Genomic DNA, 15,265 nt, shown 5'->3' with positions numbered 1-15,265 from the left:
CTATGACTTTCCATTTGTCAACAAAGTGTCACCTACTCGATCGACATAACCTCCTTAGCAAAGCCCCCCGCTAATCCCGCTCACCATATCAGTTCCGTGTGTCTGTCTTGCCTGTTGTCAAACTCTTTAATCACGTGCCGCTATTTATACCCCTAAGCTATGTCATCTTAGAGCTGCTAGTTGGCCGTTTTTGTCCTACCCTAGTTTTTATTTTTTGCATATCCGATTTAGTTGAAATCAAAATATACACATTAGAAATACAAGAGAAAGTAAAGCTGTTCCATGACTGTGCTCAAGCGTCTCAGAACGCCCCCATCAGACCCTCGCCCACTCCATTCATTCGTATTTCTCTCGCCCCAAATTTGGCAAAGTGAGCCGAGTGTGTCCCGGCTATCTCGTTCATTAAAGTGGGTGACAACCTCAGCATGCGGTCAAGCGTCTCTAAAGGATAGCAAGAGCGTGAACTCGCTGCTGCAGTAATTCACTGCAACAAAGTAATGGCTCAACCTGCTGCATATGCTAATCACCTGGATGACCGCGGGTCGTTTAGGGCAATGCACGTACATGCATGATGATTCGCAAAAGCACATGCATACTTTTTCTGTGCATGTTGATGTTTCCTCCTCATGCAAATGTTATTTGTCCATGCCCAAAATGCTTTCTTCTGCATTTTTGTAGCATGAGAAGAGCTGAACGTTTTGGCTTGTGGCATTCTAAATGTGGGACATTTCATACTTCATTTAACATTGGACCATGTGCTGACTTCATTTTGTGTGACTGAAAACACACGCAAGAAAGATTTATTCATTTACATTCTTTCATGCTCTGTAATCTTCCAGGGGTGATGATTTTATCCAGTTTCTGCATTGGTAGATACTTCATATGAACACGATTTTTAACCTAAATGCTATTCTTTATGATAAAATGTAAAACTTATAGTTAGCCATTATTTTTCAAATGTACTGTTTAACAAAACAGTGAAAAAAATACTAAATCACAAATTTCTTTGCTATTAAATAAATGTGTGAATGTTGAAAGCATTCACACATTTTTTCTTCCAACCATTATTTTGACTGGGGGTGTTTGATACCACTTTTGTTTTTCAGACCGATACCGATACTCAACTTTTGAGTAGTCCCAAAAAAATTACAGTTCATTTTAAAGAAAGACCTATATATTCCAATATAGTATTTTTCCTAAAAAATATAATATAAATTAATGTCAATTTTCTATTCCTCTAATACTGGTATCGGCCACCAATACCTGAAAATAAGGCTGGTATTGGAACCAATACCGATATCTGGTATTGGTACTTGCAGGCCGTTGTATTTTTCATTCCAAAAATCAAATTTTCCCCCAAATTCAAAATGCCCCCAACCCCTAAAAATGTCTGCATTCATTCCCAATCGGATGTTTCAACATAATACATTCACATCGTTGCCATTTGAAATTCTAAACATTCCGCTCATTCAATTCACCTTAGGAACCATTTCCAATTTGTCAAAAATTGTCACTGACCAGAAATTCCACATTTTCATCTGTAAAATGTACACACACACACACACACAAAAAAAAAAAATCTGTATTCATTTCCAATGACACGTTCTTATTACTTTCTTATAAATGATTTAAATCCTGTTAGAATTACTGTACTGGAAATGCCCTCCATTTGTTCCACGTGATTGGTTCTTAAACGGCCAACAATATTTAACTTCCTCACAGGTGTAGTGGTTTCCATTTCACAGCCGTCATAAATCATCAAGCGCTATCGAGCAGCTGTGACCAGTCACCTTCTCAGGGCGAGTGGCAAATGCTGCGCCCTAAAAATACACGCACGCTTCAACTGAGGCCGTGCAAAGCCTTAAACAACCCACCAAGCATTTCGAATGGACTCAAAATGAGTTTGTGTGTGTTACCGTGGTGACACGCGTTCCACTATATTCTGTTTTCTGTGACTAGAATATTTCCTCTGATCTTATTTGCAGCCTGCCCAATTTGGATTCAGAGGGTGATGAAAGGTGAGTGCTTGGATGTGTGTGTGTGTGTGTGTGTGGGGGGGGGGGGGGGGGGGGGGTTGGTCCGTAAAATGCAGTTTTTAAAAGGTGTTTTGTTTTTAAATCAAAGTGATACTAGACTCATTTAGCCATTTTCAACAATAAGAAGTTAATATTTTGTCCATAACTAATTTGATAACTTTATATTCATTAACCATAAATATCTTTAAAAACACATTTTGCCACTTGCTGTCAAGTGAAAATCACGCATGCTCAGGGCTCAGGTAACGACTAATCAGGTGCTCAGTTTTCAAGCGTCACATGACCAAATCCAGAGAAAGGTGAGCCACGATGGGCCGTTACCTGAGCTCTGAGCACCTGTGATGTCATTTTCAGTCAACGGCAAGTGGCAAAATGTGCTTTTAAATGTATTAATTGTACATGAAAAATAATGAAGTTATTAAATTAATGAGACACAAAATATGAACTCTTTATTGCTCAAAATGGTGAAATGAGTTTAGTATCCCTTTAAGGAAAAAAACAAAACAAAACTAGTGATGTACAATTTTTTTTTCAAGCCAATATCGATTTTATAATACAGAATAGTCCAAGGCGGATTTGTGATATATTTTGGTGTAGGTTTACATCGATTTTGAGATCTTACGTATACCATTTTTAAGACCAACCAATAATAGGACCGTAGAGATGAAAGCATGTATCAAACGTGTTTTTTGTTTTTTTTTTGTTCATCAACACAGGACTATATGACAGTAAGCATAATTCTGATCTGTGTGTGTATTCTCTGCAGTCCCACAGAGAGAGAGACAGCTGCTGACGGTGATATCAGGTGAGCTCTTGAAACACACAATGTCATTTCCAAGGCAGTCTCCGTGGAGACCCGTCATCATTATCAACACAGTCCGACAACCATTTTGCAGTGCTTATCTCAAAATTTAAGATCATAGATTTGCTCTCCCTCCGCTGACTCGCTTCACCCTGAGCTGCACATTGACCTGGCAAACACATCCCTAACGATCACCGGGTCACCCTTTCATTGACTTCAGTTCTTTTCATGCATAATGATCACTTAAAAAAAAACTTTTGAAGCTTTACCATGAGTTTGATGTTGCATTTTGTCACCTTTTTTAGGAAGAGATGCGCAGTGGCCTACGCGTCCCAGAAGCCCTGGCTGTTGAACGCCACCGTCATCGAGAACATCACATTTGAGATGCCAATGATCAAAACCAGGTAAGCTGGGAAAACTCACTTTGAATGAACAAGTGGTTGTGAGAAGCGCCACTACACTACAAAAAAAAGCAACATTTTCGTTTTTTGTTTTTTAATAATGGGCTCTCCTAACAGGCGTTAAGTAACTTTTGCATTTGTGAACAACACATAACCCCGCCCACCCTGGAGTGTGCTTTGCGTGCTTTGACTCCTGCCGGACACAAGCAAATCAGGTTCCTCTTCCACCGCGGCTGCTGTGAAGCTACTTAATGTTTTTTTTTCATGACTAATTTGTCTTTCTATTCATTTCCAACACAAATTTAAAAACTGTATTCAGGTTGCACTGTTTAGTTAAACTCGAAATGATAAATGACGTCCTTGTGAACTGGCCTCGGTCCACTTAATCCGCAGTTCTTGGCAGAGCTCATTTGGTGACAATTTTCCTCCAATTAATGCAGAATTTTATGTTGCTTTCAACAGTAGTAGGGTGTTAAGTGAAACAAGCTAATGAGGTTAGGTTGTGCTCTTACTGAATGTTTTGTTTGATGGCGTCTACTTTAATCAGCACACTAGACCATAAAAAGATTATAAAACTGAATGTTATTGTCATAGTGCTGTGTTAATATTGACAAGCAAATGCTTTTTGGCCTGCATGGCGAACAACTAACAATAATTATCGGTCTTGGTCATGGCCTTTTTTGAAAGGCCACATGCTTTAATCACTGATAATGACTTGCCTGGCTCGGGTTTAATGGGCCATTTTCTGAAGCTGCTTCTAATGGACTCTATGCTTAGTTGCTGGAGTGATTTTTGATGACATCGATTAACCCCAATTTGTATTTGCTCACCAACCGCCTCTTGTCTCTAAGTCAATCTTTTTTTTATTTTCTGTCAACATCCATGTAGAGTCCAGCTATAGTAAATTGGTTAATATTTTTCATTTTTCCCCCCACCTGACGTCGAATCCAAGCTATGATGCATCACTGTCGAACATATTGGGCTTCAGTTTCATTGAGGGGGATATGTTGTGTTAGAGTAGACAATATTAAGTATTGTACTCTTTGCGTGTTCAATTAACTGAATGGTGAGATCCTGGTGAAGAAGTCCCTTTGCAAAGGTAAATAATTATCAGAAGCTTCTGATTGACAAAAGGCTGACGACACTGAAGCCGTGTTCTGGTCAGATTGTCTGTCTCGTCCAACGTGGGGCATCAATACTTATTCAAAAGTGGGAGAATAGAAATCTCCGCCCATCAGCCCACAGTACACTTGGTTACAACTCAGTGAATACAAGAGAATCTGTTCCCATGGGTATAAATCAGATTAGAAGAAAAACAATAATAATAAGCCTGACTCCCTTCCGACCGGCCCTCCCATTAGAGCTAGCGAATGAATGTACAAACCCGTTGCCCTTCTTCTGAGAGTGAGACAGATAATACAATTCTATTCATTGAGCCATACTGCTATAACTAAATCCAAAACGGCTAAAATATAAATTAAAACTGAAAAACAATGTTAATAACTCATCATTCCCTCATTTGAGCTCTTGAGAGCTCAACACATTAAAACATTTTTTTTTTTCAATGGTTGTGTGGTAAAAATAATTATCCTTAAAACATCCCTTTAGCAGAAGAGGAGATAGTTTAGCAATCATATGACATTAAAAAACAATTTGATACATTTAAAAGATTTTTAGTGGAATAAGCATAGCATATGTGAGGCTTAACATAAAATGTTGTTCATTAAAAAGTGTCGCAATGTATCGGCAGACGAATATGTGTTCTTTGAAGCCATCTTGTGATGAAGTTCTTTGTTGAATGAAAAAAGTGACGCAATAGTTTTTCTCTTCTTTAAGAATCTGGGGTAGACTACCCAAATTCTTCGATTTGTCACCGGGATTATTCTGCCTGAAAATGTGACTCTTCGTGGAATGATTGCCCAAGAAAAGGCACTTGACTTGATCCGTTGAATGATGTCAAAACGATGTCGAATGATGTCGAAACGGCCGCTCCAGAACGAACACTGGGTCAGCTGACGTGGCTCCCAGGTCGGAGGTGATAGGATTGATGATCATCAGTTGATGAGATAGCCGGCAGCTCCTTTCCAGTTGTGGAATTTCGTCTCTCCTTTCAACCTGAGAGCGTCTCTCCTTTCAACCTGAGAGCGGAATATGTTTTTAGTCTTCTCATAAACCCACATAAATTTTATTTGGAGGAAAAACCCTGATAGTTTTTGTTAGTTGGGATTAGTAAATGTTATTTGGTTAAGATCCGTAGGTCCTGTGCTGTTGGAACAGGAAAATATGTATTTTTGTGACATTAAAATAGAACCCAGTCTTTGATTGAGTTGAATGACATTCACTCATTCATTAATATAAGACAGAGCTTGTAAATATTTATTTTTCAAATAGGTTTTGTTCAATAATAGGATTTTTTTTTTTTTTTACCACGACTAAATTTGTTATAAATTTGCATAACTTTGCCTTTCACATTCTGAAAGGAATCATTTTACTAGCATATCATATATTCATATTATCTATACTCTTTTGCAAACACTGGGCTCCAAACATTACATTTTTAAAATATGATTCTGAGATAAAAGATATAATATAATATAATTACCTTTATCCGGCGAATATGCATTATTGTCCTCTTTCTTGCTTCAGACTTACTTTGCGATCGATTTCCTCTGGTAGATTTCTTCATATTCAAACTGTGGATTATCACTTCAACACCTTTTCATATTCAAACTGTGGATTATCACTTCAAAACCTTTTCATTTTTTAATCTACTAATTCGTCTACATTGGTTAATTTCTTAAACATAAACTCCCTCATTTGACAAAGATCCACTGATTTTTTCAAACACGTCAAGATAAAAGGAGGATAAAATAGAGACCTCATAACTCAAAAGACGTCGTAAATAACACAACCGTCTAAATCAGGCTATGAGGTAAACAAAAGAGCACAAAACACTATAAAAATGAGCACAAGCAGATACAATTTAAGACACTAATATATGATGACTTTGGGGCCATAAAAAATAGAGGTAACCATATTAATCAAATTCTCCTAGAGTTAAGCAAACTAAAAATTATTTAAACTGCTAATCAACCTCGCCTCTTTTACAGATTAGTGGGGCTCATAAAAAACACAGCACACAAAATATTTCTAGGATTCATAAATCACAGTGCTGTAAAAAAAATATATATATATCAAATTTAGCCATCAAACTCTTAGTTAGTCTTTTACTTTGTTACTACTCATTTTATTCTATTATTTTTTCTATATTATAGCTGCAGCCGGACAAAGTCCAAAAAAGTTCCTCACGGGGAAAATAAAAATATATATCGTATCATATCATATCAATAAAATTCCCATTGTACCAATTCAGAAACTGATTCTCCCAAAAATATAGGCAAAAATTTAATAGGCTATAGATTGAAATACATTTTCTCAATCCCTCATTTCAAATTTACATATGTCGTTTTCAATTTCCTGAAATATCTTGCTATAGATCACAGTTCCCCACTCAACACATTAAAAATGCCCTGCATACTCCGTGCAGCATTTTACTGATTGGGGGTCGCATCCCAGTCAGACCACCAACTTTCTTAGTCCAGTCCCCCAGCAGAAGGCAGGACGGCAGCTGTTGTCAATGTTCAGGGCGGGGCTGTGTCAGACAAAGTTCGATGAGAGGAGACATCTGTAATGAGGCTTGTACACAGTCACTGGGCATTGTGGAAGTTGAACATCATGTTTTTTTAGGCACAGGACGAGAAGACTGTTGCTCTGTGGCTTTTGACCTTTGATCTCTGCCACATCCATTCAGACGCAGTCTGCAATGTGGATCCGATGACACACAGTCTTTCTGAGAGCTCACCTGACCAAAAAATGCACACTCGTTGATACAATGCATTAAAAATGCCAGACTGAGGATATGGGATCATAGCAAGACAGTTCACTTCCTGCTTTCTCAAAAATGTTTCGTAAAAAAACAGACAGCCTCTTTTTTTTTCTTTATTTTTTATTTTTTTCAATACCCCTTCCAAATAGCTACTAGCCATACTTGCAAATACAACGTATCAGCAGCTGGGGCGCATCCCGTTCACAGTTTGTAATCAGAGAAGACCATCAAACCCTCATCTGCCTTGGAATTTTCATCAGTTTCTGAAATGACACACTCAGAGAAAAAAAAACAAATATTAAAAATCATTATCATTATGTCAATTTCAAAAACATTTATAACTCCTTATTCAACCATCTTACTTCCAGCCACAGCTGTACAGATGTAGGCATAATCATATCAACTCAACACAGCTCAAACAAAATGCCATTATTTTATCATTATTCTTTATTCATTTGTCCCGAAAAGGGAAAGTTAACAAATTAACCATCTTCATCAATCATTAAAGTGTAAAGACTATTGGCTCAGTCACTAAAAAAAAATAAAATAAAAAAATAAAACACTAATTTAATATTCTTCTACAAAAACTCAACAATATCTTTCAAATACTATTACTTATTTTTATTGTTTATCATTCCTCTCTTACCATTTTGACAAAGAAAAAATCCCATTACGAGGACACATTATGCTCTAACGCACAGCCCCCTCCTTTATTTTCCCTAACCTAGAAACGGGGGGGGGGGGGGGGGGGGAGGAATCTTAACATTATAAATCGCAAAACCTATTTTATCCCATTCCCATTAATAAAACAAACGCCACTATCACAACAGTCTCATCTCACACAGAACAACACCAAACTTAGTTAAAAATATTGAAAAAAAAACAAACAAACAAAATCCCCATATGTACATTTCTCACTTACAAACCCCCACCTTTTTAAAAGCTAGGTCACACACTCAAATGCATACGCACACACTCTTTAGTCATTATAAAATAATAAACGGTGTTATTCTATCAATTCGTTGTCTACAAATCTTATAGCATTTAAACCGTAGTTTTGTACGGTGATTTCAATAAACGGGTTAACTTCGAACAAATCACCCGTAGACTGCTCCACAAATGCTGGAGTCTTTTTAGCATCAAATTCAGCCACTACATCATTACCAACAAAGAAAATACAAAAGTCTGACATACCATTTTGTCCAGCGAAAGCTTTTTATACAATCGATCCATAGTTCGTTTTTTCATTGTTCATCGACGCTTTTATTTTTCCGCTGAACCGGAAGCGTATTCAGGACAAACCATTCTGTATCCGGGTCGAAATCGCCTCCATTTTGTTTATAGGCTATTTTTACTTTCGGTTTCTATTTTACGCAAGTAGTATTAATATTTATCAATACAGTGACGTCTCACTTTTAGTATTAATAGTTCAATATGTTAACACATATGGCCACACAACAGACACACATAAGAATCACGTGACCTCTCGTTTATACACAGCGGTTATCCAATCCCGCTGAGCTAAACTGTTCTCCCTATATTGCAAAATTTTTGCAAGGCGCTTATTTTCAAACTAAATATCACACGCTATCGAATCTACCGTAGAACAAAAGGAATTCATACGGTAATCCTGACCCCAAAACTACAATTTGTAGAAACGCCAAAAAATCAAATAAAAGACACGTAATCTCTCGATTGCAAATACAGTAAGATAAATCCAATTATTACTGTAATCAACCTGGACCCCTCAATACTGTTCAATTTCAAACAGGCGCTTTTTCAAAAAACATATTACGTGTTACGAGGACTTTTTCACCAAGAGCCATGAACAAATATGATACTCGTCCTCCAATTCGGCCAAAACTGCTTAAAAAACAGAAGCGCATACCATAATCTTCGCGATCCCTAGTAAAAAGAAAGACTTTTTACGTCATCCGGCAAACCCTTTTATTCAATATATATTATGGTCTAAGGATTCTTCATAGTGTTGACGAGAAACAAAACAAATCAAAAAATTAACCGCTATTTCTTCCTGTACAAAAAAAGCTTCATCTCTTTGAGTCTGCATTCACGTCACTTCTAAATGCACCACCCCACGACGTGTTTAGTTCAATATCGTCGGAATTATCAACTCTCTAACGACATCAAACTATAACTTGTTCACACAGATTTCATTTAAAATTTAGACAATTTGGAAGACGAAAAACCAGTTGCAGCGGACCCAAACAGACAGAACCTCTCTACGTGGATAAAAGTCTCCACTTACCGTACTTAATTTATTTAGGCCTAGAAGTTCCGCCCGTCCGTAAACGCCGCAGCTTGTTCTACGTCAGAATACCACCATCCGTTAGAATTCAGCGGAGGAGACCATTCGTTATAATTCAGCGTCGGAGGTCACCATTTGTTAGAGTAGACAATATTAAGTATTGTACTCTTTGCGTGTTCAATTAACTGAATGGTGAGATCCTGGTGAAGAAGTCCCTTTGCAAAGGTAAATAATTATCAGAAGCTTCTGATTGACAAAAGGCTGACGACACTGAAGCCGTGTTCTGGTCAGATTGTCTGTCTCGTCCAACGTGGGGCATCAATACTTATTCAAAAGTGGGAGAATAGAAATCTCCGCCCATCAGCCCACAGTACACTTGGTTACAACTCAGTGAATACAAGAATCTGTTCCCATGGGTATAAATCAGATTAGAAGAAAAACAATAATAATAAGCCTGACTCCCTTCCGACCGGCCCTCCCATTAGAGCTAGCGAATGAATGTACAAACCCGTTGCCCTTCTTCTGAGAGTGAGACAGATAATACAATTCTATTCATTGAGCCATACTGCTATAACTAAATCCAAAATGGCTAAAATATAAACTAAAACTGAAAAACAATGTTAATAACTCATCAGTTGGTACCTCATTTTGGTCCTTTTCAGTATTTTATTTGTGTTGGTGTCCACTAGATACAAAGCGGTCATCGATGCCTGCTCGCTTCAGCCTGACATCGACATCCTTCCGCAGGGGGACCTGACAGAAGTCGGGGAGAGGGTGAGTAACACGTACCGCAATTTATTTCACAGTTAGGTCAAAAGTAACCCAATTAGGGATCAAAAATGGAACCATCCACTTTATGGGTCAATTTGACCCAACTTTGAGTAAAAAAAAAAAAAGGGTCTTTTGGCGTAAAATATTGGTCAGATCCTTTACTTGGGTCCAAAAATTGGGTCATTTTGTATAAAACAGCCCAGAAAGTCCGTAAAGGATCTGACCAATATTTATGAGTTGTTTTACGCCCCAAAAAAATTTTTGTACTCAAAGTTGGGTCACAAGTAACCCAATTAGGGATCAAAAATGGAACGATCCACTTTATGGGTCAATTTGACCCAACTTCCCGTTTAAAAAAAAAAGGGTCTTTTGGCGTAAAATATTGGTCAGATCCTTTACTTGGGTCCAAAAATTGGGTCATTTTGTATAAAACAACCCAGAAAGTCCGTAAAGGATCTGACCAATATTTATGAGTTGTTTTACGCCCCAAAAACTTTTTGTACTCAAAGTTGGGTCAAATTGACCATTGTCCATTTTTGACCCAACTGATTTTAGAGTGTTGGATTCCTCGAGAAAGTAAATTTTGCAGAGTACATTTTACTCTCAAAAGAGTCTATTTGGTGCCACTCTAAACAGAGTAAAATTAACACTTGGAAGGAGTACATTTTACTCAAAGTATTTCTACTGTGTACGAGAGAATTGGCCTATCCCATGACAAAGTTTTTTCAGTCAGAAATTCTAAGTAAAGTTTTGAAGGAATTTTTTGGAGTATTAAAAGAAAAGTTACACAGGGTTTGAGGAACAAACTCACAACCTTCAACTTGTGAGACGGCCACTCTACCACCTGAGCTATGCCACTCCTACTGTTTGCTAATATCCAAAAGGAGGACAAAAACATAATTTTTCATACGAAGATTCCAGCTGACATGAGTGATACACTAACACACAGTAGGAGCATGCTGGCTGAAGTTGTTGGTTTGTTCCTTAACCCTTCAGTGATTTTTTTTTTAAGTAAACGAATCAAGTTTAGCCAAAATCTCTCCTTGTAAAATGTACTTAGAATTTCTGAGTGAAAAATGTTTAATAGGTTTATTCATGGGATATGCCAATTCTCTCATACACACACAAAAAAAAATAGTGTTACACTAACACACAGTAGGAGCTGCATGGCTGAAGTTGTTGGTTTGTTCCTCAACCCTTTAGTGACTTTACTTTTTTTTTTTTTGTTTTTTTTTTTTTTTTAGTAAACGAATCAAGTTTAGCCAAAACCTCCCCTTGTAAAATGTTAGAATTTCTGAGCGAATTTTTTTAAATATGGGATAGGCCAATTCTCTTATACACACTAAAAAAAATACTTGGCAAATGGGACAAAATAGACTATTTTCAGAGTAAAATGTACTCCACAAAATTGACTGCGTATGGGCATTTTTATGGCCTCATCCGGTCATCGCTCATCTGGCTGGAGCTCGCTGCATTGCACGGCAGCAACATTTGTCATCATTACTGCGCTTAGGATGTCATGCAAGGCGTGTGCAGGGAGTTGGAAATCGATCGCCGCTCGCTCGTGTTGTGTTTCTTCATGCAGGGTTTAAAACGGTCTTACCCAAGAGGCTGAAGTCGATACCATCTCATCTCTCACGAAGCTCGTTGCATTTGTTGCAGGGCATCATCCTCTCGGGAGGGCAGAAGCAGCGCATCAGTGTGGCCAGAGCTTTATATCAGCAGACCAATGTTGTCTTTCTGGTGAGTCAGTTACTAACTCAAAAACCGAATGACACCCCTCAGAGCAGCAAATCATCAAGGAAAGCAAAGTTGTGGAAACTGTTCTCGGTTAGACAATTTCCAAGAAAAGCCTGAAAGTAATTCAAATGATGAGTGGACTTGACTTGGATGACTTCTGGCAGCTAAATGTTGCTCCACAAAGTCACCAATGTGGGGCATTCCTTGAATTTGTCACACTTTTGGAATGTCTTTTTACAGGACGACCCATTCTCTGCCTTAGACATTCACCTGAGCGACCATCTCATGCAAGACGGTATCCTCAAGCTGCTGAGAGAGGAGAAGAGGACCGTGGTGCTGGTCACACACAAATTACAGTACCTGCTGCAAGCGGATTGGGTGAGAGCTTTGTCTTTGGGTGTGGATATTTTTGATTGAACAACAAATGAGTTTGAAAGTTAAGCCCGCGTACGTGTTGTAGATTATTGCCATGAAAGATGGCAGCATCCAGACGGAAGGTACACTGAAGGACATTCAGAAGTCTGAACCTGAGCTCTTTGAGCAGTGGAAGACGCTGATGCATAGACAGGACCAGGAGTTTGAGACGGTAATCAATTGGCACTTGCAGTGCAATTTCATCTTTAGCTCATTCACTGCCATTGACGGCTATAAACGTCAAAAATTCATTTAAACTATTTCTATTAGTTTTTCCTTTTTTGTTAACAAGAGTATAAAAACCTAGATTTTTTTATTGTACATTTAGAACAGATATGAAATTTGTGTTTAATCGCGAGTTAACTCGTGAAGTCATTCGATTAATTACAATAAAAAAATTGAATCGCTTTTTGCCCCTAATTTTTAATCATCTTTTTTTTGTAATGAATTTATGGCAATGAATGAGTTCATTGCTTTGAATTACTGTTGCTATACTTTGCTTGTGCATTTATTGCTTTTTGTGATGTGGTGTTTGCATAATGCCCCAAACACGTTGCTGTCTTTTGAATTTTGCGACAACCATTTTTTTTTTTTAAATTTACATCTCCTCTCCAGGAGACGGTGGCATCAAGCATGACAGATATGGAGAGGAAAAACCTGCGGAGAGCAATGTACTCGAGAGAGGCTGCTAAGACTGAGGAGGATGAGGAAGGTGAGGGGGTCAAAGCAATAATGCCAATAAACAATTACATAATTAAGGAAAGGGCATTCAGTCCTTGAGCTTGCTGCAGCTTTCTCCGAGCGTGTTTCTTCCTGCTGCAAATGGAAGCAGCACAATCAGCTTTCACGTTTCCTGACATTCGAGCTTGTCATGTCGGTTTCTTTAGTTTGTGCCTCAACAGCAGCAGTTTTGCTAATCAATGATTTCATTTGAGGAGCAACTTTCTCATTTTGACTAACATTTTTTTACGTTATCCCGTGGACCTGAAGCAAGGGTTTATTTACCAATAATATCACAACATTATAATGTATGAACAATTGGTTATAATTCTTGAATTCACATTGCGCAGGCTATAGTAGTTTGTTGTATTTTCTTGTCGAGAAACATTTGCAATGGGACAATTTCAAATACAAATTTAGTATTTCTGAATATTCCCATTTTATGGTATTTTAGCAAAGTTAATGAGATTTAAAAAAAAAAGAAAGTTTTTTGAGCACATTAGTGTGCAGACCTCAAATGTCAAAATTAAAACCAAGGACTTTATTGTAAAAACAATCACGTAATAACATGACTGATATAAATATTTATTTATTTCTTTTATTTTCTCTCCAGAGTCCAGACACTTGAAAATGTGCCTGTTATCTTGCTGTTTAAGTTTAAGTAATATCAGTTAGATATTTGTGAAAAGTGAACTCCATCACCCACGCACTTAATTCCCGCGTGGAACGCGCTAGCAATCTTAGGTTAGCTTATCGGTTAGCATGGCTTCTCCGTCTCTTCTCATAGTTCCATCCTGATAACGATACTTGTCAGAAGTGTAGCTTATTATCCGCCATGCCGGCGATGATTACTATTGTCGTAAGTGCATCCATCCCAGTGAAGGTTTTTAGGACTGTCTTGGCGATTCAGTTATCATAAAACCTTAAAAGGTTTTCATTTGTTTTCATGATGCACAAAATGCAAATGTCGACCCGCAAACTGCGCAGTGAAACCACAACACTACTTGACTACACTCGTACTGTATAATCTAATTCACTATACACTCCCTTATTCTATTTGAGACCAGACTGAAAGCATTATGCACACCTAGATTTATTTCCCAATTCTTTTACACTTATGTTTACACTGTTTCTGATGGTGGTTGGCCCCTCCTAAAATGATGTTACTCTTATTGATCCCGTTAGGTAGCAGGATTGATGTAGAATACTCCACATGATAGTTATCAGCCTTGTGAATAGGCTTTCGTAGCTGATTTAATATTAGGGGTGTGCCAAAAAATCGATTCTCATTTGGTACGATTCAGAATCGATTTTAAATGTCCCAAAATCGATTTTATTGAAATTATTTTATACTGTCTTGCCTTTGTCTGTGTGTGCCTTTATTTGGAGTGCTTTTCATGTTGTACCCGGTTTGGCCACTGAGGGGCAGTGTGGTTCCACGCGGTCTAATACACTGTTAAGTTGTAGCCACATTAGAGAGTAGAAGGAAAAAGTCACGATCAAGTTATTCCAATAAAAGTTTGTTTTTTTTCAGCGTGGAGCCGTTCTTTTGAGTGATAAAAGTGCTGCGAGTAGCGAGCTAATTAGCATTAGCGAGTCAGACTGGAGTAGATCATTACGATTCTTTGCACATCTATAAATTGAAGCAAAAATCATTGTCAAACAAATCATTTTGAATAATTTTTTTTTGCTTAATCGAAAATTTATTCTGAATCGAATCGCAGACCCAAAAATCGGAATTGAATCGTGAGAAATTCAAAGATTCCCACCCCTATTTAATATGACTTCGCTGAAAACAAAGAATCCAAGCTGTCGACAGATTGGTAATAACCTTTTATGGGTCCTCGGGGTGGGATGGCTCAATAGTTGAGTGGTGGTCCACCATCCGTGAGGTTGTGGGTTCGATCCTCACCCCTGGTGACCATGTTGAAGTGTCCTTGAGCAAGACACTGAAACCCGATTTGCTCCCAGTGGTACGCTGTGATAAATGTACACATTATTCTTTAAACCATAATCAATGCGCACCATAGTGAAAATAGACACTGTAGTTCACTTTGTTTGTGTAATGGCTTATTAGACAGATAGCAGAAAAACAATGTGAGGAATGTGTCCGATTTTAGGGAGCACAGTATATCAACAATGACTTGCAGCAACAGAGTGCAGCTAAATAAAGAAATTAGGTTCATTCGAGGCAAGAGGAATATGTCGTTCCTTATCAGACCCATGACG

The 15,265-nt window shown here is 37.9% G+C and overlaps 1 protein-coding gene across 5 annotated transcripts in view; it reads left to right on the top strand.

Moving 5' to 3' along the window:
* The window catches only part of abcc8 (ATP-binding cassette, sub-family C (CFTR/MRP), member 8), a 59,262-nt gene that overhangs the window by 31,736 nt on the left and 12,261 nt on the right, over window positions 1-15,265 (top strand). For all 5 annotated transcript variants that reach the window (XM_086073117.1, XM_086073114.1, XM_086073116.1 and 2 more), the window contains 8 exons: window positions 1,986-2,018; window positions 2,803-2,841; window positions 3,144-3,242; window positions 10,081-10,165; window positions 11,825-11,905; window positions 12,143-12,280; window positions 12,363-12,488; window positions 12,932-13,028. In XM_086073117.1, the coding sequence (XP_085929243.1) occupies window positions 1,986-2,018; window positions 2,803-2,841; window positions 3,144-3,242; window positions 10,081-10,165; window positions 11,825-11,905; window positions 12,143-12,280; window positions 12,363-12,488; window positions 12,932-13,028 (698 nt within the window). The remainder of the gene's footprint in view (window positions 1-1,985; window positions 2,019-2,802; window positions 2,842-3,143; window positions 3,243-10,080; window positions 10,166-11,824; window positions 11,906-12,142; window positions 12,281-12,362; window positions 12,489-12,931; window positions 13,029-15,265) is intronic.

Source organism: Leptonotus elevatus, chromosome 4, assembly GCF_054856555.1.
Source record: "Leptonotus elevatus isolate MCC_2025b chromosome 4, RoL_Lele_1.0, whole genome shotgun sequence".
In the NCBI taxonomy this organism is placed as follows: Eukaryota; Metazoa; Chordata; class Actinopteri; order Syngnathiformes; family Syngnathidae; genus Leptonotus; species Leptonotus elevatus.
This window is presented reverse-complemented; position numbering and strand designations above follow the sequence as displayed.